The following is a 20852-nucleotide window of genomic DNA, read 5'->3' as shown; positions in this document are numbered from 1 at the left end:
CTTTCAACCCAGTCCCCTACAATAGCCAAGCATTATTATTTTTTTCAGTTGTACTGTTAAGGCTCACCTCTGCCTTTTGTCCTCCACGAAAGCTTATCCCATCAGAGATGCAGGACTGGAACTCTGCAATCGTGTAGTATTCCACTTCCACAGAGGGTGGCTCTGGTGGTTTGGGCAACTGAAAACCCTATGACAAATAGGAAGTTTTGTTCAATTAAGCCTTAGAAACAGTGGGCTGAACGGTAGTATAAGTATTTGCCTCCTTAGATGTGCTATTCACTAAAACTCTTCCTTCTTCCTGTGCTACTTCCTAACGACAACTTCCTGATTCTCTGGAGTGGAAGCTGAAGTATTGAGATTGGCCACAAGAGAGAAAGCTTTCAAAATGTGCACTGTTCATGACACCTTCACTAGCTATTAAAACTGTGATAATCTTTACCTGAACAGTAAAACATTTAACTGACGGGCCATAAAGTGTAAGCTGCCATTCCAGTCACTGTAACAACAGCCTATTTACTCCAAGATTTTGTCCAGAAACACTCAGTTCTGGATGGCTTGTCACAACTGCAGAAAACTGCATTGCAACAGGCCCAGGATAGGCCCAGGATTGGCCTATTGCCAAATATACTGCTTTATTAAAACTTAATCCTAATGAATTACTGCTCTTAATATGCTGCTAGATTTTAAATAATCTGAATTCTTCAGTGATACAACCTAACAGGCATCTGTCACAGCAAGAAACAAGGATAATATAGACCCTGGGAAGCTTTGCTCAGCTAGAGTGATAGGGGAACGGGAAAGGACTTTAGGATCACAAGATTCCAGTTCCTCCCTATAACAGACCCGGGATTTCTATTCAACCCCAGCACCTGAATGCCAACACAACCTGAATTTAGACTGCATGGAGACTCCACCAGAAACAGGACACTGCTATTTACAGCCATTCTGGCAGCATACCAGACTCCTCTAAAAGCTAAGTGCCTTTACATTAAACTGTCACATTTTAGAGCTCATTTCAATTATTTTTAAGGTGATAAATAGGGTAGATGGGATAAAAGTCCCTTCAAGAATTTAAGTATCAGAAGCTTTTCAGATTAGTATATTGCTTATCTACAGATAGACTAGAGGATGGTGTAGCTTCACAGCTTCTGCACTTCACTCCTTCGGGTCTTAACACAAGAACTCCAATATGCCAGAATCTCTTGAACACAGGCTAAACCTGCCACTGACACAGGATAGCAAAACACAGGATAGCAGAAGACTAAACAATCCTAAACAATTAAAGGGAGAAAGACAATTTACATACTGCATTTATTCATGTGCTCCCCCATTTCTAAGATAATCCCCATGACTACCAATCCATGTTTCATCTCACACAGCACGTGGCATTTTGCAGATAATGCAACGCTGTACCTTAGAAACCGCATCTAACAATGTTATAATTGGATGTTTCAGCACTATAAATGCTGAAACACAGCAGAAGTACAGTATAATAAAATGTCTTCAGATAATAGGATGGTTTGGATTAAATGAAGATAATTGGAAACAGCAGACGTGTTCAGGGTTTCACATGTATTATCATTGTTATTTTTAGTATGGGATTAAGTGTGGTAGTCTTGTTAAAACCAAATGTAATGCCAAAGTCTAGAAAATGCTAGTATGATATTCATCTAGCTTGTTAAGAGGCATCTCAGGTGACAGAACTACAAGGCACATACTCTTTGTAAAGGGTACAGCAAAGATTCAATACTATGTATTGCTTATCTATAAATAAGTTATTAGCATGAATTTTGTGCAAATGGATTACAGAGTAGTGCCCATCTGAAGATGACAGACCAAATCACATAAATTAGTCCAGACTTGCAGCTTTGAGGATAAAGGATCATAGGAGATGTTTCATTCCTGTAAAACACACCCTTCCATAAGATCCGAAGTCAATTAAACATATGTAACAGTGATGCCTAGCCATCTTAAAGATGGGAACAATGGAAGGAGGGGAGACACTCCCAGTTGTTAAGACAAGTCATCACTTAAAGTCAAGACACAGTTCTTGCAAAAGACACCTAGAGAAACTTTAAACCTTCTGTGTTGGCCAAACAGGCTTTAATGTGCATGCACAGGACATAATAGCTTTACGACACCCTCCCTTCTTAAAATTCATCCTTTTTTCCTGTGAAAATATTCACGCCATCTGAAAATATTCATGCCATCCAGCTGAGGGATTGGCATGAATGATTGGCTTGATTGGCATGAAGCTACAGGGTCACATCAGTTTGAGTTCTACATCCTCACATGTGAAGGCTTCTGATATCTAGATCTGTACAAATGCCTGATGTCCAACATGAGCTTCTTCTCACAGTCCTACTGAAATACGTACTGTCAGTGACTTTTTTCTAGGTTCAGACACAGCAAAGCCCTAAGACATTCTCAGCTGGGAGGTGGCAGCAATTTAAGAACCGTTCTATACTTGCTGAGTTAGGACAATGATTTGAAAAACAAGTCCTCCAGTTAACATTAGGATGTCTAGGTCTGTTCAATACTTAAAAAATAAAATGAATAACCATGAAAATAAAAGATGTCTCAGATACTACAACCACCACCCCAGTGCAGACGTAGGAAGTCTCATAAAGCACCCACACACCTTCCCCACTGCCACTATATACCATAAAACAATACAAACCAGACTAGATTCTCTTCGTGGGGGCGGTCTTGTTCTTAAGTTTGGAGAACCTGAGTAGGAAAAAGGAAGGGAAAGTTTACTTAACTTTTTAACTACTGCTAAACACATTCCTCAGCAGCTCTCCTCTGGGACACAGTGAGAATATTAGAAATCAATACGTGCAATATTTAAGCTTCCTATCTTGTTTCACAGAGGTAACTATGAGGATATATTAGAAATACTAAGGTAATTTTGCTGTTCATCTCAGCTAAGCTACCAAATTTAAGAGGAATTCACTGCCAGAAAGTAGTGGATTGTATTTTCTGCTGGAACTGACCAGCTCCACTGGAGATTGGCCAGCAAAGAATTGGCCTAGTATCTAGCTTTCCCCCCAGCAGTAAAAATAATCCACTAAATTAATAACATTCATACTGTCCTGTATCGTACTATTTTGCCATTCCCTGAACAGAATAGTATTAGCATCTGCATTTTGCAGATGAAGTAGTAAAAACATTATAGCAACTTGACTTTCTCAACCCCAGGAAAACAGAAAAACGAATGCAAGAAAAGACATAGGTGGTCTTGACTTGAACAGACCATCACATTATCCACATTACAGAGGGTGGGTGCCACATTTTAGGGTGTTCAAAAGGGGGGAAAAAAACAACATTGTTTCAGGAAAAGTTGTTAAGTGACTGCATATGGGCTAAGATAAACAAGTATAAGCTAGCCCTTGTAAAAAGCGCAGTCAAATTTATCACTGTTAACAAAAGACCATATCTTGGTGTCCCTGCAGATCTGCAGACAAGTGCAAAGATTTGCTCAGGCAGGCACAGCTGTAAGGCCAGGACACACAGGACCTCAGTTGACCTTAAGCAATGCCAGCCCTGAAAGACAAAACAAGAATTCATTGCAAGCCAGTGGTAATCCAAACTACTTTACTGCCTTACTTATTTGAGCTCTTTGTGGTGCTATCCTTGCGACAGCTGGGGATCCTTGTGCCAGTTTGGAAGCCTGCTTGTCTGGGGTCATCATGGCATTACCATTAGAGTCATTGCAGAGAATGGGCAAACTGATTTCTTTCTTGGTGATATGTGATTCTGAAGTCTCATTTTCTGCTTGAGTTTCTTTGTCAGTGGATGATTTCTTGTTCAGCAGGTTACTGATCTCCATGATGTTTCCTATGATTTCCACTGGCCCAGTTAAGTTCTTTTTCCTAGACGGAAGATCATCTTTAGCCTTCTTCAGATAGGAAGCTGGGGCCCAGCCCTCTTTGCCGAGATACCTGAAGATGCAAAAGGAAATATCAAACACAGCCTTCTCATGCATTTCAGGTGCAACAAAGGCAAAACGATGGATGATAACATCCAAAACTGAACTTGCAGTACTCAGACTAGCTTCTACGGTCTGTATTCATGTATTACCTATTGACATCTTAGAGTCAGCTCAGTTAGTAGTGAACTGCAGACTGCTGTTACGTCGTTTATCATAAAGGAAGGAGTCTCTGGCTAAGGCACACAGTTACTCACAAGACAAATGGCACCACCATTTTGTTTTATGCCACACCTAGACACTACTGGATAAACTCGGTATTCTTCCACGCAGCAAAAATGCAAGCCAGTGAGAAAAATATTTTAATCCTTCCAAGCAGCAACTCAAAATGAAAGAGGGCTAAAAATAAGAGTAAAATTCATCCCAGTACAGAGACCCTACGTCTGCTCTATAAAAGGCCCTTGTGAAATCCTATCTCCTTATAATTATTATAATGAACGCTTCCCCTCCTCCCATAACTCCCAGTCCAGTCTGATCAGCTTTTATGAAGAAAATGGGATTCTTAAACCACTGTAGCTTCCTCTATCACTGCAAGGTCAAGAAACAATTTGACTAGAAAAAACAGCTTTGATGGAGACTCATTTTCCTGAGCAAGCTAGGGGCTATTTGAAGAAATAAACTGGGAAATATGAACAGGCACCTGAATCCAGTACGTGCTCCCAGAGCACCAGGCTGAGCTGCTTATGCTACACTTCAAACTCAAGTCATTCTTCCACAACTGGGCTTTTGGGAAGATGGTTTTTCTAACTCCTGCCATTCCTAACACCTCAGCAGGGATTTCAGATTACAATCAGACTCCAGGGAGGACCACGTGGATGAACTCTGCTTTCCCTAGTGAAACCGTAACTTGCTACAGAGCGAGTCACTGAAACCCTTCTCTCTTTAATCTCTCAAGACACCCAAGGCAGGTGCTTGAACTGTAAGTAGGAAAGCAGGCACCATTAAATTCCTGGTGCTCAGGAAATCTGCAGGAAACACAAAGGTTAAAACAGTAGGACTCTAAGGCTCTTCAGTGAAAATGGAGACCCCAACAGCAGAAGGAGGAGCTAGAGAAGAGGAAAAAATATCAGCAAATCATTCTCTATTGGATGTACATTTGTCATGCAAAGCATGGATTCTGGGATTCACTGTGCTATTTCTGCACCAGGGCATACCCTGGGCTCATTTTCCACATCTAAACACTCAAGAATGGCACTGGGACTTTATGGAGGGAACAGGAAAATGTAGTGTATGTTTGCTTCTTTAGACTTCTTCATTAGTGTCTGGCTGTACAAAAGTACAGTTGCTGTAGTTGCAGCAAGTAGCACAACGGTCTTTGTGTTTGAAGGCTTGCCTTTTCGTTCCCTCCCATCTAGATCAAGAACACTACACAGAAATGCTGCTGTTCCCTACAGCAGCTTCCCTCTGCAACACATGAAGGCAAAGATAGGGGATTTCCTCTGTTCAGAGAGTTTAGTAATAAGGTTTTCCAAGGATTCTGGTGTTAAAAAAAAATACATCTCAATAGCTCTGAGCTTCGTTTGCAGCAGGGAGACTAACAAAAAGTAATGAAGTGGTAATGACTTGATGTGGCTTCCAACAGATACAGTATCAGCAGCTAGATGCTGTGCATCAGGATGCAATTTGAATCTATGCAATTCGGTCCCCTTTGAGGATTTTTGGATAAACCTCAAATCAAGTCTCAAAAAAAAAAAAAAAAGAAAGACTTCCATACATGCCATATCCTCCCTTGGGGGGAGGCATCTCTCAGTACTGTTTTCAAGTCCTGAAGACTTTTCATACCACCTGGTTTTGCAGTAGATGGTCCTTTCGCAGTGCTACTGCCCAGAGCTTTCTGCTGCATGTGCATCAGGGAAGTTTTTTTCTGAAGGACTTTATAGCTTTACGTGATCTGGAGATGTTAAGATTTCAGTCAGTGAGAAAGCCACATCGGCCAATGCACCAAGCGCTCCAACTCCAAAGGTTACTTTCAACAGAGCTTGATTGTGCAAAATCAGCAAGAAAAAAACATTTTACATCCATCTCAGTTTGTGGGAGACTTAACATGTTTAAGATCAGAAAATCTGCAACAGGCAGGTTCTGTACTGGCTCGTTAGTTCTCCTGCCAACTGTATGTGTTTGGATCAGCCCATATAACCCCGCTGCTTCACACACCTCTGATCTCACACAGTTCCTTGCAATGAATAGTAGCAGCATTAGCTGGGCAGTTAATAACTCTGGGCAACATACCCTCAGTAGAGAGGCTGTTGTGAGTTATTTCTTCCTCTGAGTTTGTAAATTCAACTTGAAGTTAATGCTGAGCAGGAGCTGCCAGCAACTGCCAGCTTATTTGTGTTACTCCACAAATAAAAGATTCTTATGTAAGTCAAATAGGCTCATGTTTTTTCACCTTAGTCCTTGAACTCAGCAACTGCAAAGCTCTTTGCAAACATCACCTCAGAAGGCTACTTTCACCTATGAAACAGGGAGATCAAGAGCTAAGGTGAAGGCTGACCAGCTTTGGAGAAGCCTTGAACTAGTAATGACCTTCCTTTCATGTCCAAGAGTTGAATCACAAATATCCTTCCTTCATTTGTAATCACAGCCTACTGGAGACATTTCAAACCCCATCCTAGATTGCTCCTAATTCTAGTGCAGCTACTACCACCCCAACTGCACCTCATCGGTCTCAGGCTCAGAACAACCAACAAAACTGAAGAAGCAGGCAAATAACAAAAGATTTGCTTAGCATGTTGCTACTTATCTGGCCTGCAATAAGATCGTCTCCAGGTGAGGGTAGTGCTAGAAAGCAAGATTTAAATCAGGGGCACGTCAGCTCTCATCATAACAAAAAAGTGCACAGATCCACTGAGCCCAGTGGAAAAATAAGAGGGGTCCCAGGTCAGAGCTTTAATTTCTCCAGATTTGAAATCGTTAAAAAAAAAGCCATAATGCACAAGGGGCAAAATAAAGGAAGACACCAATCTTGCCTCTAGCTTCTACAGCAATGAAATGGGAAGGCTACAGAATTAGGTGCAGTGACTTGGTTCCACAGTGATTCCAAAACCCTCCCTGTTTATATTACATGAAGGAAAAAATGGATTCAAACCATAGGAATGTTAAAAAAAAGTCTGAAGTGCCTCTGTGAGTCCGAGAGTCACATCTGCTTTCCAGCTCCAGAGCACTGGAATTACTCCAGAGGGAAGCAAACTGGGGGAGAAAAAAAATAGAAAGAAAAAAGCAAAAAAAGAAAAAGAAGAACAGGAAATGAGGATCAGCACATGGCGAGGAATTTGGGGAAATTACATATTTAAGGTGGAACAAGCTAATGTCTTTAAGGTGGATTCCATTTGCAAGCTGCTGGGTTTGTTTTTATTTCTCAGCATTGATGTGTGTGTCCAGCCCCTGTTATCCAGCTTAGCAGACAAGGCAGCAGGATTCGGCTGAGGTATCTTCCTGCCTCCCCTCACACTCACTACAGGAGAAAGAGCTGCTACTTTTAAGGCACTCACTACTCAGAAAATGGAATTCCCGAGGAAGGGGAATCTTTTTCTGAGCGGTATGGAAGAGTACAGATGGGGGCTTAAACTTAATAAACAGCACAATAAGTTTGAGATAGCTACTTGGGCTGCAAAGGACCAGCTTGTCATGGACAGATCGCTGCATCAACATTTCCCTTTTTTGTTGCTGATGGGGGGAAAAAAAAAAACACAACAAAAACAAAAAATAGAAAGTTTCTAAGAGCTGCTTATTCTCCAGCCAGACAGCAGAGCAGTGCCTGGAGTGGCAGAGAAGATGACGATTGACACCCAATGCAGTCATCACGCTCCTATGGTGAACTAACACATTTTTCAACAAAAATGGGCTGCTCAACTCAAAATCTCTCTTTAAACAAAGCCAAGGGCATGTTGTGTTCCCTGACTGACGTGGGGAGGCTGGGGCATCTGCTGTCCTTCACGTGGATAAGCAAAATGTTTCTAGAAAAATGTGGTTGGTCCAAAGGAGAGTGCAAGGCAAAGGGGAAAAAAAGGACTTCTACTTATTGTACAGCTGTTGGTAAGGCAAAGGGGGAAACCTACAGTAGTAATACAGCTGCATTTCAGAAAAACAACCAGAATAAACTAAAGATGTCTTACATTGCTCCTCCCCCTGAAAACCTATGTGCTGTTGATTCCTTTATCTGCAACTTTGGATTTCACTTCTGTGAATGATTAAAGGAGAAAAAAATGTGACCTGACCAAACCCAGGCATTTTGTGTTCCTCCTATCTGGAGTGCCTTCCTGACTCCACTGCTATCTTTATTAGCCTCTTCCCTCTATGGGAGCATTAGATGAAGAAAAAAAAATCCCTTTTCTGAGTACAGGACATCAAGAAAAACAAAAATATTGCAGCAGTCAGCACTTTCATAGCCCTCATTCATAGCTGATGAATCAAGCAGAATTTAAACAAAAGCAAGTTACGACTTGGGGAAGGGAAAGGAGAAAAATCATAATTACAGGCTGACTAGAAATATGACTAGCTGAGATGTCTTGCACTGCCTGATATTAACCTGCATTTTTAAGCTACCTGTGGTATCACGTCTTGCTTAAAAAGACATGGGGTGTCACAGTACTGCCAGATCCACACACATAAGCAATGTATATATTACAAAGGGGCAGAATCACAACAGAGCACTAAAACCTAAGTGCTGCATGGACCAAATGGAGAAAGATCTCATTAAGTACTTCTCCTTACACCTTATATCACTCTTAGACACACCTAACCTACATTTTCCCGTAAAAATCCCTTTAAGTCACAAGTCTCTCCCCTACGACTGCTATTTCAAATACATAACAAACATAGATACACAATGATAACTTCGCCTGCCCTTGAACCACAGTCCCTCTACTTGCCTGAATGCCTGATCTGGATAGGCAGAAGTCAGGCAAATTAGTTAAGTTGAATCCATCAATAAGTTTGGAAAAGGGCTACAGCCAAAGTTATCTTTTCTGTCCTGGGGAATAACACCACCTGCCCAAACAGCTCAGACTACAATCAGCCTTTCACTGTTGCTATAAATAGATTTTAAATGGGCTGCAGAAAACCTCCTATACCAGAAGCACATTAAAATCACACACAACAGAAATCACTGTTAGGACTCTCGTTTCAACTCAGAGATGGGCTTTTAACTTGAAGGAAGAAGAAAACATCTAGAAGTTAAGGAATTTCCCCACTGGAACAGTCTACAGATTTTGCATACACTACTAATATTTCTTTAATCAACATGGTCTTAGCCTTTTCTTTACATTCCTTCAAGATGCAATAGGGGCGTCCTCACCCAACAAGAATTACTTACGTACTAACATTAAGCGAATGCTCAGAAAAGCTCATTGCCACAGGTTCTGTAGCAGTGTGGCTGTGCAGCTTCTTTACCTGATGTACCACCATCCTTCCAGGTTCTTTTGGATGACCTCCACGGTGACCCCTTTTTCGAACCCAATCTCATCCTTCCCCTGGCTGGCGTACGGCTGGATGGTGACATATTTCTCTTCTAGTGAAGGGAGAAAAGGCAACATCAGTCAGGGTCAGGATTAGTCCAGCTGTTTTTCTGTTCTGCTTGCTTTTAAACTTATGCAGTGATTACGTGGAGCCATTACAAAAGGCGGAGCCCAGCTCAGAGGCCCACTGATTATTTATGCTGACGACATGATAGATAATCAGCCCCTTGCCACTGCCCTGCTGCTGATAATCACCAAACATTTCCATGCCAATAATGACACAAAGTCCCCTGAGAGTTCCCCCCCCCCCCCAAGTTCCTCGAGCGGGTAAGAAAGAGGATTTGAAGCTGGACTTAACTCCCATACTGTAACTTGACAGAATCAACCCGGCTGCCAAATCAGCCGAGCGTCACCGCGGGAGCTCCAGCCAGTTGGCTCTTTTGAACACGCACATGGTTGCACGAAGCATTGTGTTACTGAAACCCGAGCCCTGGATCCTGAGAGGGACTGATGCTCCCCAGCTCCGAGGGGCCGGCCCAGCATGCTCGCTGCTCTCCCTGCAGCTCCAGAGCAGCGTGGGGCTACAGGAATGAGCTTGAAACACCATTAAAAGAAGTGACATGAATATAAGGGGGTTGCATTTAACAGGAGACCATACATCATCTTGCATTCATGGGTTGTGAAATGTTTGCAAACATGCTTCTGCTAGACCTCACTCCAGAGAAGTACACAGGTGGCAGTGGTAAAGGAGGGCCAGAACCGAGACACGTACTTCAAAAGCACAGGCTAGATTTCAAGCAGGGAGGTTTGAGCCAAAAACTTAGCATCCCCATCCACCTCCAGCAGCTATCTTCTTTCCAGGCTGGGCAGAGCTGAGCTGACTTGCTGAGCACAAGCCAATGAACAGGGCAGACAGACACTTTCTTAGCATCTTCCTCCGCCCACCGGGAGTCATTTACTGCAACACCTCCATCACGCTCGAGGTCAACCTTTTCCTCCGTTAGCTTGAAAAATTACAACTGGCATTGAAAACATGGACTGCCAGCTTCGCTTTGCAGCAGCAGACGTGGAAAAAGTTACCAAACCCCTCTCCTGAACCCAGCCTACAGTGCATGTAACAGCATGAGTTTGTGGCTAGATCAAAGGCAGGGGAGGCAAGCAATAAAGCACACCTCAACCGGCCTTCCTAGCCCTTTCTACTGGCAGTCACAACGAGGCACGGCCACAAACAAACAGGGGGCTGTCAATGCACAGGAACTGGCAGGAAATTAAGCGAATGCAGAGTTCCTGATCACTGCAGAACAAAGGAGCTACGAAAAGGTTGCAGCGGCTTGACGCAAACGCTCTTTTGGAAAGACTGAAGCAGACCCAACCATCTGTCTGGTCTTGCGGCTCAAATGCATTTTGTTGCTGGGAGAAGCATGGAAACTTAAAAAAGCCTTGCTGAGACAGAGTAAGAAATAATACCTCTGAAATGGGGAAAAAACATTGGCAGAGCATCTGGTAGCAGAAAATTCAGCAAAACTGCATCTCATAAGCCAACTTCCTTTGATGGGTCACAGTAGATCTTTCTAATTCCGATGGAATAAAATCTGTCAAAATCTTTGCCCCCAAGAGGAAAATATTCTCTCCTGCTCCCTGTTAATGCAGCCACTTTATTACTGCTAAGGAATTTCAGCTAGTTTGTAATTAGCACCATCAAGATACCGCACCTTCCCCACAGACACAAAACCTAACTTCAAAGTCACAGGACAATTCTGTGTGCTGGGTTTCTGCTTTGCACGGTAGAGGCAGACTTATTTTTCCTCTTTTTAAAGTGACTTCTGCTAAAGGAGCTGAGAGTCTGGTTTTTACCACCTGCAAAACCCAAGCACTAAACTGAACTGTGGAAGGTCCCCAGGCACCCAGAGCTTGTCCCCAGCAGGAGAGGGATGAGAAGTTTGTGCGCACAGAGCTGCAGCACTGCCCAGCTACACATTGCTTCAGACACTTCCATTTCTAGGCCAGCAATACAGAGCTAAGCCACGCGTTTGTTTAGCGTTGGAAGAAGGCTCTGCTTTGTCTCTCCCCCATACCAAAGCTGCTTTATCGGAGTTCACCCTTGCCACTACAGCTACAGCAGAAGTTTCTCTGTTTATCTTATTTCTCCTTCACATAAACAGCAGGCCCTGCTGCAGCTAAAGCCAGCTACTTAGCGAGCTCCAGCTCCTCTCGCTGGGCAGAGCAGTCCCACTCTCTCTCCAGGGATGTGACCTCCCTACTGCTGCAGAGGACAGGGAAGGTCACAACTTCAGCATTCACGCCTGGATTTGCAACACAGCTTTGTAAACTCCTGCTCCAGCACAACTTCTTGTAGCTGAGGAACGGACACAATGGTCACCCATCAACCTCACAGCATTTCTGGGTCTGATCATTCAAGGGAAATAAAAGTTTGGGGCAAAGGTCCTCTGCAAACTAGGATGCAATCACCACCTTCTGAACATTAAATCCTTTCGTCCTTCACACAAGTCACCCTCTCCCGGTGAGAGGCTACCAGGGAAAAGGATAACAGACGTATGACATTACTGCTTGGCCTATTGCTCTCACCTTGCTGCCTTGCATACACCACACAACACTGCTTGTCAGTGGTACTGAGTGACTGGAGACAGAGGCCACCTCTACAAACAAACACCAAATTGCTAAGGAAGGTGCAGCCCCATCCAAGTGTCATGACACTGGGATGCACAGGTGAGACTTGAGGGCCTTTCTGAGCTGCAGCTTTCCAAAGTTCTCCCATGAAGCAAGACAATCAAAACTGGGTTAAAATCCACTCAGAGAGAGGGTCCTACAATGTTTGTGCCTAGGAGTTCTATTTTTAAGCCTACAGATCAAAAACAGGAAGGCACCGTTAAAATTTCCCCTTGCAAAGTGCTTTCACAGCAAAAATTATGGCCATTTCCAAGATTACACGCGGTTGGTTTCTTTCAGTGGTGCAGGGGATACCACAAACACACATGAGGTTTGTAACTTAAACCATATTCTGAAGATATGGGCCCCCTCACAACCCAAGTGTAATTCTGGTTTGCTTCTCAAAGACATCCTCTAGCCAGAGGATGTTATGCCTAAACCACTGTTTGCTGGAGGGAGCTGTGGAGCTTTCAATGGATGTGTCACTTCAGAGGATTGATGTAGCATTCGACAGATCAGATTACAACTATTCACAAGTCTTTAAGAGAAGCTATTTGACACTTCATGATAGATACATGAAGTTACTGGAAAGACTTAATGCAGATAAATGGCTTCATGAGAGAATCAGCAGAGCATCAGCCAGGGAAAAGACACTATGTGGAGTTACACAGACACTTCTGAAATATGCTGGTTTTGTTCAGACACTGTGACAGGCAATGGTACAAAACACACGTCAGTGAACCATCCTAGACCTACCAACAAAGCTGTATGCCCAGATCCGCAAAGAATTCACAACTGTTTAATTCCGATTCATCAAGTTTTGACTTAATTAGCAGAAAAAAATGCAAACGAGAGTATAACTTGTATTCCCCAGCTGCAGCTTCCATTACATCAACTTCACCGTTGAGGTCAAGTGGGCAGAATAAACTTTAGTACATGCTACGAAACAGATACACCAGCTAAAAGGCTGCACTTTGGATATAATGGGATGAGAGTCCTACCCCCTTCGGGACCAGATGAAAATGGCACAAAGATACCGCTGTTTTTAGCTTGTGACACCCAGAGATCTGTTGTTAACTCAATCAGCCAACTTTACTTGTATTTCCTTACCTCTAATTTGCAGGTCAAAGATACCTTCCCCAGCTGAACAGAAGGAGATAGCTCTATTGGAAATAGTAAGCCCAAACAAGGCAAGCACGAAGAAGCAAAGCCTGTTTGGCAAAGAGCTGTGATACAAGTCTGTCACATCATGCATTATCCAACTGCAACCCACATAGCTTGGAAGGAAGGAAATAGCATGTCATCCTTCCCCCCCAGACACAGACTACTTAAAACATGCACAACAAGGATCTCTGTGCTGTTTGGACTACCAGACCCACGCCACTCCCTTGTACAAGTGCTTAGCCCAGCCCTGAACCCACTACTTAGTGCAAAACCCACTTCCCTATCAACCTTTCTCCTTCCTTTCTCCTTCCTTTTTTTTTTCCACCCCACAGAAAGGTAAGCTTCTATTTTACTTGGGTTTTTACCTAAAAGCTCCTCAAGAAAGACAGTAGAGGCTTGGGACCAAAACTGAGATGCAAATCCTGGTGGATCACTAGGAAAATTGTGTGGATAGTAAAAGACGGTTGTAGCAGCCATGTGTCAGACCACAAAACTAGAGAAAGGCTTTGTCTAGCAACGGAGATTTCCCACCAGCAAGTGTAACACAGGCTGCTAAAGCCCAGCTAGGGCATGTGCCCATACACAGTACAAAGCATTTGAGCTGTACATTGCCCTGCATTGCTGCTATGTATAGCGTGTGGTTTATACAGCGTGGTCCCAGACGTATGCAGCCATGCTATTTTCAGCAGACCTGGTACAAGGAAAACAACGGTATTTGAGTGTTGTGGGTCATTCCTTCGTAAGCCAAAGACGTACAATGTTTCTCAATGGCTCGTGGAAAGAAAGAAGGGAAAAAAATGTTGAAGTGTTGGCACCACAAAACCTGTGTAAAACTCCTTTCTCTGTACTAAGTCAGGCAGGTTTCAGTGCAGCTTCTCTTGGTTTTGAGAATAGAAGTTGCTTCTAAGGCTGCTGAAAGCAGTGTGAAAGCAACTCATATTAAGCAATCCAAAACCACGCTAGGACAATTCAAGAGTGCCTACATGTCTTCTCCCACTTATTTTCAGATAAACATTAATAAAGCACAACTTTTTGCATAAATAGTATTTATAAAGCTGCTTTTACTATCATCACATGATTTACAGCAGAGCAAGATGACCTACAGGCACCTTGGCAATACTCACCAAGCAGCAAAAGGGCATTTTTGCAGCCATGGTGTAGCAGGAGCTGAAATATTTCTTCTATCTTACCCAGCCCGTTCCTTGGCTCTGATAAGACATACTGGCTGCAGAAAAGCTAGTGATGCTAACATTTAATTTCTTATAATTTAGGAGGACTTAATGTCACTGACATTTATTCTTGTATGATGGCAGACCAGGACAATAACGCTTCATGTTTCTTTTTGTGTGTAGGATTAGAGCATGTAGTTACAGAGCCAGCAAGCATGTCCATTCCATCACCATCCCTTTAATCAGTGTATACCCAGATGGGTTGTTTCATCTGCTGTATTTTTGTCTACTGGTGAAAACAAAATCTAAAAGAATTTTTAGGCCTTGGACTTGGCACTTTCTGTATCAGGTGACCCACTAAGACAAAGGAAAAAGCCCTCTCCCACAGTAAAAACCTTGAAACAGCTAAGATGAAGCCCCATCAGTTCCTGAAGAAGCCGTACTTAATAGTCTGACAGAGCAAGACACCAAACTTAACAGCCCATGAAGTTCCTTCCAATCCCATCTGTCAAACCAGGGCTTCAGATTTTACATGTGTGCTCACACACACACACACACCATTAAAATTACGAGGTGTCTTGAGAAAGCAACTTGGTCCCTCCTCTGGCTGTCTGGATTTATACTTACTGTCAGGTCAAGGAAAGCAGACCTGCAGTTTTACTGCTGGAGTTGTAACGTAGAGCTTCAGTAGTGCTTTCCAAATCTTCCTTATTCAATCTTCCCAATTCCCTTGGCACTGATTATTTCAGATTCCTCCTAGTCTATCACCAAGGTAACAGTTCCTTTCCCCAACATCTTCAAAATCTTCTATCACTGCTGCTCCTCTCTGCTAGAGCTCAGATCTGGCCTTTCAATCTCTTTTGCACAGCCACATCCTCTCTTTTGCTCCCCTCCCAGCCTTTCAGCAAAGTGCTCGTGCCCAGCATCACTCTGGTTCTTCAACCAGATTTCTACCAAGTGTTACACCAAATTGAGTAGTCCCACATTGAATTTCCAAGCCCTAGTGCTACCATCCTGCTTTAATATCCTACTACACATTCAAGTGTTCTGCTCCCTTTACATTTCCCACTCCTCCACATCCTTTCATTTTTTCCCACTCAGCTCCATGCTTTTCCTATGCCGCCTCCTCAACCTGAGTAGGCTCCCTCCTCTGTCATATCAAATAACCTGAAACTCTCAAATCCTTCCTAAAATAAGCTTTACCTACCCCAGCTTCCTGCTTTGCTAAGCAAGCTTAGTTTTAGCCCTTCTCTAAAAGCTTTTAAAAATACCAAACAAGTATCGCTTTCCACTGTGAAAAACCTCTTGGTTGTAATAAGATGCACGCCAAATTGCCACTTGCCCAGGCTCCTTTGATGCACGAACTCTCTCTTTGTTTAGGCTGTGAAGTATTTGGGACAGGAACCTTGCGTTTAAGCAGCTAAAATACCGTGCACGTTCCCAGCCCTGCACAATCAGCCTCATCTCTCCCAGGCAAATGGCCAGTGCTCAGACATTTCTGCCTCCAAGATCCCAACGCCCTGCTTTGGGTACCTCTCCTTCACCTATATTTTAGAAGTTTGCTCTTTTCGGTGTCCACAAATAAGCACATGAGTTACGTGTGGCACTTTGGGAGCCAACCAAGCACAGGAGCAATTTCCTTTGCCCAGCTGGTGTTTGTACATGCCCCCAACTTTCTGTGACCCCGGCCTTGTTTGAAGTGCTGGGGGGATAGAGGGGAGCCAGGCTAGAAATTAGCCAATTAACAATTTCTTAGCAAAACGCAACAGCCCCAAGCCTACGTCTTCCAAACCGCAGAAGAATTTTCTTACAAAATACTTTCCCCTCAGTCAGCAGTCTGTGCTCGCCCTCCCCCACCCCTCCGCTCCACCCCCCCTTTGTCAGACCTGCTTCTGGAAAAAACCTCTCCGTTCCAGAAAGCTGGGCAGTAATTCAGCACCGACTTGGTTTTACTTGTCTAAATATTCAGCAGAGAGAATAGCTATCCACAGTTATCAACTGCATTCATCTGCAGACAGGAGCTCCTCGGCTTTTGTCTCTCCCTCTCTTGTCCCCCCCCCCCCTCTTTTTTTTTTTTAAATACCAGAAAACATCGCGCCAACACAAAGAACAATGATGACGTTTCTTCTAAACAGCTTTGTATTGCACATGCTCTTTCTTCAACCAGCAAGGGATGATAAACATTTACTACTTTCCTTGGAGCTGGGGGGGATGGAGAAAGAACAACCCAAAAGTGCTGCTGTGCCCATCTGATTTAGGGCTGCAAAGCCACCAGTGACAAATGGTGTCAACGGATGGACAAGCAGGGAAGGAGTGAAAACAAAGGGAGAAGTCCTGCGGGCTGAGCGATGCAGGGGCTGCCGAAGCAGGCAGAGAAGATCCGGTAAGATGCAGAAAAGGGTAACAGCACACGAGCGCAGCGGCCAGGCTGGGTTACTGCTATTGAACAAGGTCTCTTTGCACAGCTGGAAAGTTGGCTGCAGAACGACCTGCCTGGGCAGGGAGATGGGGTTCGAGCATCAAGAGCAATTCAGTGGTTACACAGCTGCCTTCCCTCCCTCTGCCCCCTCTCCCCCTCCCCGTAAGTTAGGCAAGCAGTCAGAAGACCTCCAGTTTCCAAATCATAGCTTTAACTCTTTCATTGAATAGCTTGTTTCTCGTGCTAGCAGCTACTCTTAAGCAATAGGCTCATTTGGCAGAAATTCAGCCCATATGTCACTGCACTGTGGGTATGAATAAAGTTATTCCCGCATCGTACCAGCTCTAATTGAGCACTGGGCACAAAACCAGAAAAGCAATAACTTATGTCAAATATCTGGTGTACATAAAACAGCATGCAAACCCCCATTTTTCCCAACCAAACACTAATAACACAAATGACTTCTCATGAAATCAGCCTGTAAACAATCCTAAGCCCTCTCCTAGGGGAAGTTCTAAGTAAATGCCTTTGTAGAAATGGCATTTCACCTGGTGCAAGAGAGCACCAACGCCATAGCTCGCAAGGTCCAACAAGGGTTGGTACTAAGGAAAACTACAAATGTTCAGGCTTCTCCTCACAACTGGTATTTGTACTAGTTGAATTTCATGATGTACAGACAAAAGTTTAGAAAACTTCCCACATTTAAAAACACTTAACATTTAAAAAAAACAAGCTCTACAGCTACACAAGAAACATAAACCAATGTAATCTCTTAGATCTGGGCACACCAGACGTTTTAAAGGGAAAACTTCAGCAACAAATGTCATCTGTTTCTCTTTGTAAAAACAGACTACAGCTGTTCTCTTTGCAGATTTTTTTTCAGCTTTAATAAAGGAGCACTACCATGATATTCAATAATTTGTCTTTCATCTTTCTTATTCGCAGACCCAGTAACGTTGTTCCCAAACTTCTAAATTTCAGGGTTGCTTAGCTTCTTTAAATGGCCTTGAAAATGGTGGAAATAAATTAGCCATATGTTACCCTTGATACTTCCCCCATTAAGTAGTCTTTTCCAGGGAGGCAAACAGCCCTCTCTTCTGCACTCAGGCTTTCTCCATATTTTTAATACTAGGGGATGCAAATCCGGTGCCCAAGAATCCCTACAGTCTCAGGGCAATAGATACTTCTGAGCAGTCCTGAATGGCACAAGACTGGCATTTTCAGCTAGAGAGAGTATGCTCCCAGCACATAACCAGGGCACGGCAGAGGCACAGCCAGGCTGACTGCAGATGACATGCTAGACCACTAAGATCCTGCTTTTTAGAAGAAAAGTGCCTGCTTTTGCAAAGCACGGGGAGCATTCCCAGGTTGGTAAGTGGGACTTGAAACACTCGAGTCACTTGGAAAATCCTTGCCTTCAGACCCATCTTTAATTTTGTCTTTTAAGTAGTTTGACCACAAACCCAGCTGATAAAAATGCTTATCAATGGTACCCAAGCATAAATATAAAAGGAAGCATCCTTTACAGGTTGCTTTTAAACTGCAGTGAACTTCTGGAGCTAACCCTTCCAAAAGCTGGGACTATCACAAGCAGAATATCACTGGGTGGGATGAGTTTCAGCCAAAATGTTTAATTGAATTTATTTCCAAGAAAGAGGTCAAGTGGGGGAAGGGAAGCTGTTTACCCTCTGTTGAAGTTTTGGCAGCCTCCTGTTTGAGCAGCACTAGTTCTTCTGTGCTCTGGAGCAAGAGCCTGAAGGCTGGCAGCAGCATGTGTAGAGTTCAGGCATTCTGTCACTCCTGCACAAACCCACCCAAATTTGGCCTTGTTTTATGCCTTTTGGGCTGGGATGGGAGGGAAAGAAGCGAAAAACGAGTCTCTCCTGACCTCGTATAAACTGTGATCTGTTAGAGAGCAGTGGGCTGAACACCCAAAGAGACTCATACTTTCTACAATAGCAGTTTGGAAGGAGTAATGTCTGTACAGGCTGCAGCTATGCCAGATGCATACTGCCTCCAACCTGCCCTCAAGCTCAAATCACTTACTTCCCAACCTGCTCCTGTAAGAGCTCCCTAACCTACTATTTCAGATGACACTGAACACCTTAGCTCTCTCTAACCTGGCTAGCTGGGGCTGAAATGCCTTGGAAAGAGCTCATAGCAACAGCTCCTCCTTGGAGGATGCCCCAACCCTTGAAATGCTGCAGGTTGTGCCAAGTTCTAGCTGGAGATAAAGCACACACTCCCACACTCAGAAACCCAGCACTGCTTGGCCTAAAAGGAAAAACTTTTACCAAGCAAGACAAAGGCAGGGATGGAAGAGACTGTGTGAGCCTGTGGTGTGGAAGGCTGCCAGGGAAGACACTGACACCAACCAGAGGGCAGGTCTGGAGAAGACACACATGCAGATGATGGGCATAAGAGGGAAAAGTTGGGACTGGAACTTAGATCCTCAAGTCATACCAATCCACTATGTGACAGGACCGACCCTGTAGTCTTGATATTTTATGGATTTTTTTTTTTTTGTAATATGGTATGAATAGGAGAGAATGTATTTATTTAAACTGGTAAACAAAGAGTTTAGGAAACTGATTCCCCCAAATTCTCCCAGTTAAATTGTCAGGAAGTATTTGCCAGATTTTGACATGCAAAAAAAAAAGTAGCTGCCAAATTCTTTAGGAACAGAAATAAATATAAGTTGTTTTTCCTCACAAGATAGCATGTGTGCTTATTTTTTTGTTTGTTTGTTTTTGGTGCCTTCAGGGTATATTTGGTGACTAAGAAGCAAGACCGTGTCTTCTGAAGATAGTATTGGCTGCTACAGGTTGAAGGTACAATAGCTACACCCCTCTTGTTAGTTTGAATCCCTCAATGATACTTTGAAGTATAGGCAAAATGTTACCCAATTCATACCTTGCTTGACACCTGCATGGGTCTGCACACACACCTGCCACCAAACCCAGGATAAGATAAATTTGAAACTTTAAAAATACATTCTCTCCTTACTAGGAAAGGAACCTTTTCCCTCAACTGGTAAGTTTCTCTTTTGCTTGTATCTGGATCCACCCCCCTCACTAAGATTATGTAAAGCTTACACAAAAGGTACGAGTGATTTTTTTCCCCCTTTATAAAGTACAAAGGATACCACACCTGGATGATCCCGCAAGGAAGGGGGAAAGAGAACAAAGGGATACTTTTACTCTGGGAAAAATGAGTTGCATGCACTAGAGAAACATTTTGTTTGGAAGATTACTCAGATTTTACCCAAAGGCCGCTTCAAAACATAAGGTGGTGGGGTTGTTTTTTTCCCCTCCTATGTTCACTGGAAGACCAGCAAAGCTAAAGAGATGTTGCTAGTAGTGATATTTTAAACAACTAGGACTGACATCAAAAGCTCCCAAAACTTCTAGAGAAGTCTGCCTTTAGTACCAAGCACTTATTGCAGGGAAGAAAGGAGACCAAGTGGAATGATTCTCATCTTTCCACATCAAGCGCTTTTCCATCTCAGCACATCTCTGACCGTGACTCTTTGGCATTCTTCTTATTTTAATAGCCCTGAAAGTATCACTTAGTCTTTCCTACCTCAGTAAGTACGAGTACAGATGTGTCCAAAGTTAAAACACAACAGATGTGAGCTTCCCCAAGCTGCACAAACAGTCAGACTGCAGAATTACACTTGGTTATTAGCCTCCAGCTCTTGGGGTGCCTAACCACGGATCCAAGACACCCTCAAGCCATCGCATATGAAATCCACATCTGAACTCTGGAGCTCTGGCCTCTCTCTAGCAGAGTACCAAATACGCAGACCAAGGACACCAGCTGCACCACCCCAATGCACAGCAGCATGTTTTTTGGTGTGCCCTTAGGGGCCAGTGCCATAGGAAGCTATTCATTCACCTCGACTCTGCTGCCTGTTGACTATCCCGCCCAGCGTCCATCGCCGGTCCAGGCGCCTCAGGTGAGCCTTGCGTCGCTTAGAAACTAGT

The 20852-nt window shown here is 43.5% G+C and overlaps 1 protein-coding gene across 5 annotated transcripts in view; it reads right to left on the bottom strand.

Moving 5' to 3' along the window:
• Positions 1-20852, bottom strand: part of SH3PXD2A (SH3 and PX domains 2A) — a 252573-nt gene that overhangs the window by 13941 nt on the left and 217780 nt on the right. For all 5 annotated transcript variants that reach the window (XM_035547572.2, XM_035547575.2, XM_035547577.2 and 2 more), the window contains 5 exons: positions 20764-20847; positions 9383-9500; positions 3610-3944; positions 2681-2730; positions 68-187 (listed from right to left, as the gene is read on the bottom strand). In XM_035547572.2, coding sequence (XP_035403465.1) covers positions 68-187; positions 2681-2730; positions 3610-3944; positions 9383-9500; positions 20764-20847 — 707 coding nt within the window. The remainder of the gene's footprint in view (positions 1-67; positions 188-2680; positions 2731-3609; positions 3945-9382; positions 9501-20763; positions 20848-20852) is intronic.

The sequence above is a fragment of the Cygnus atratus genome, chromosome 7, assembly GCF_013377495.2.
Source record: "Cygnus atratus isolate AKBS03 ecotype Queensland, Australia chromosome 7, CAtr_DNAZoo_HiC_assembly, whole genome shotgun sequence".
NCBI classification, from domain to species: domain Eukaryota; kingdom Metazoa; phylum Chordata; class Aves; order Anseriformes; family Anatidae; genus Cygnus; species Cygnus atratus.
Note: the sequence above shows the minus strand (reverse complement) of the source record. Positions and strands in the feature narration are given on the sequence as shown.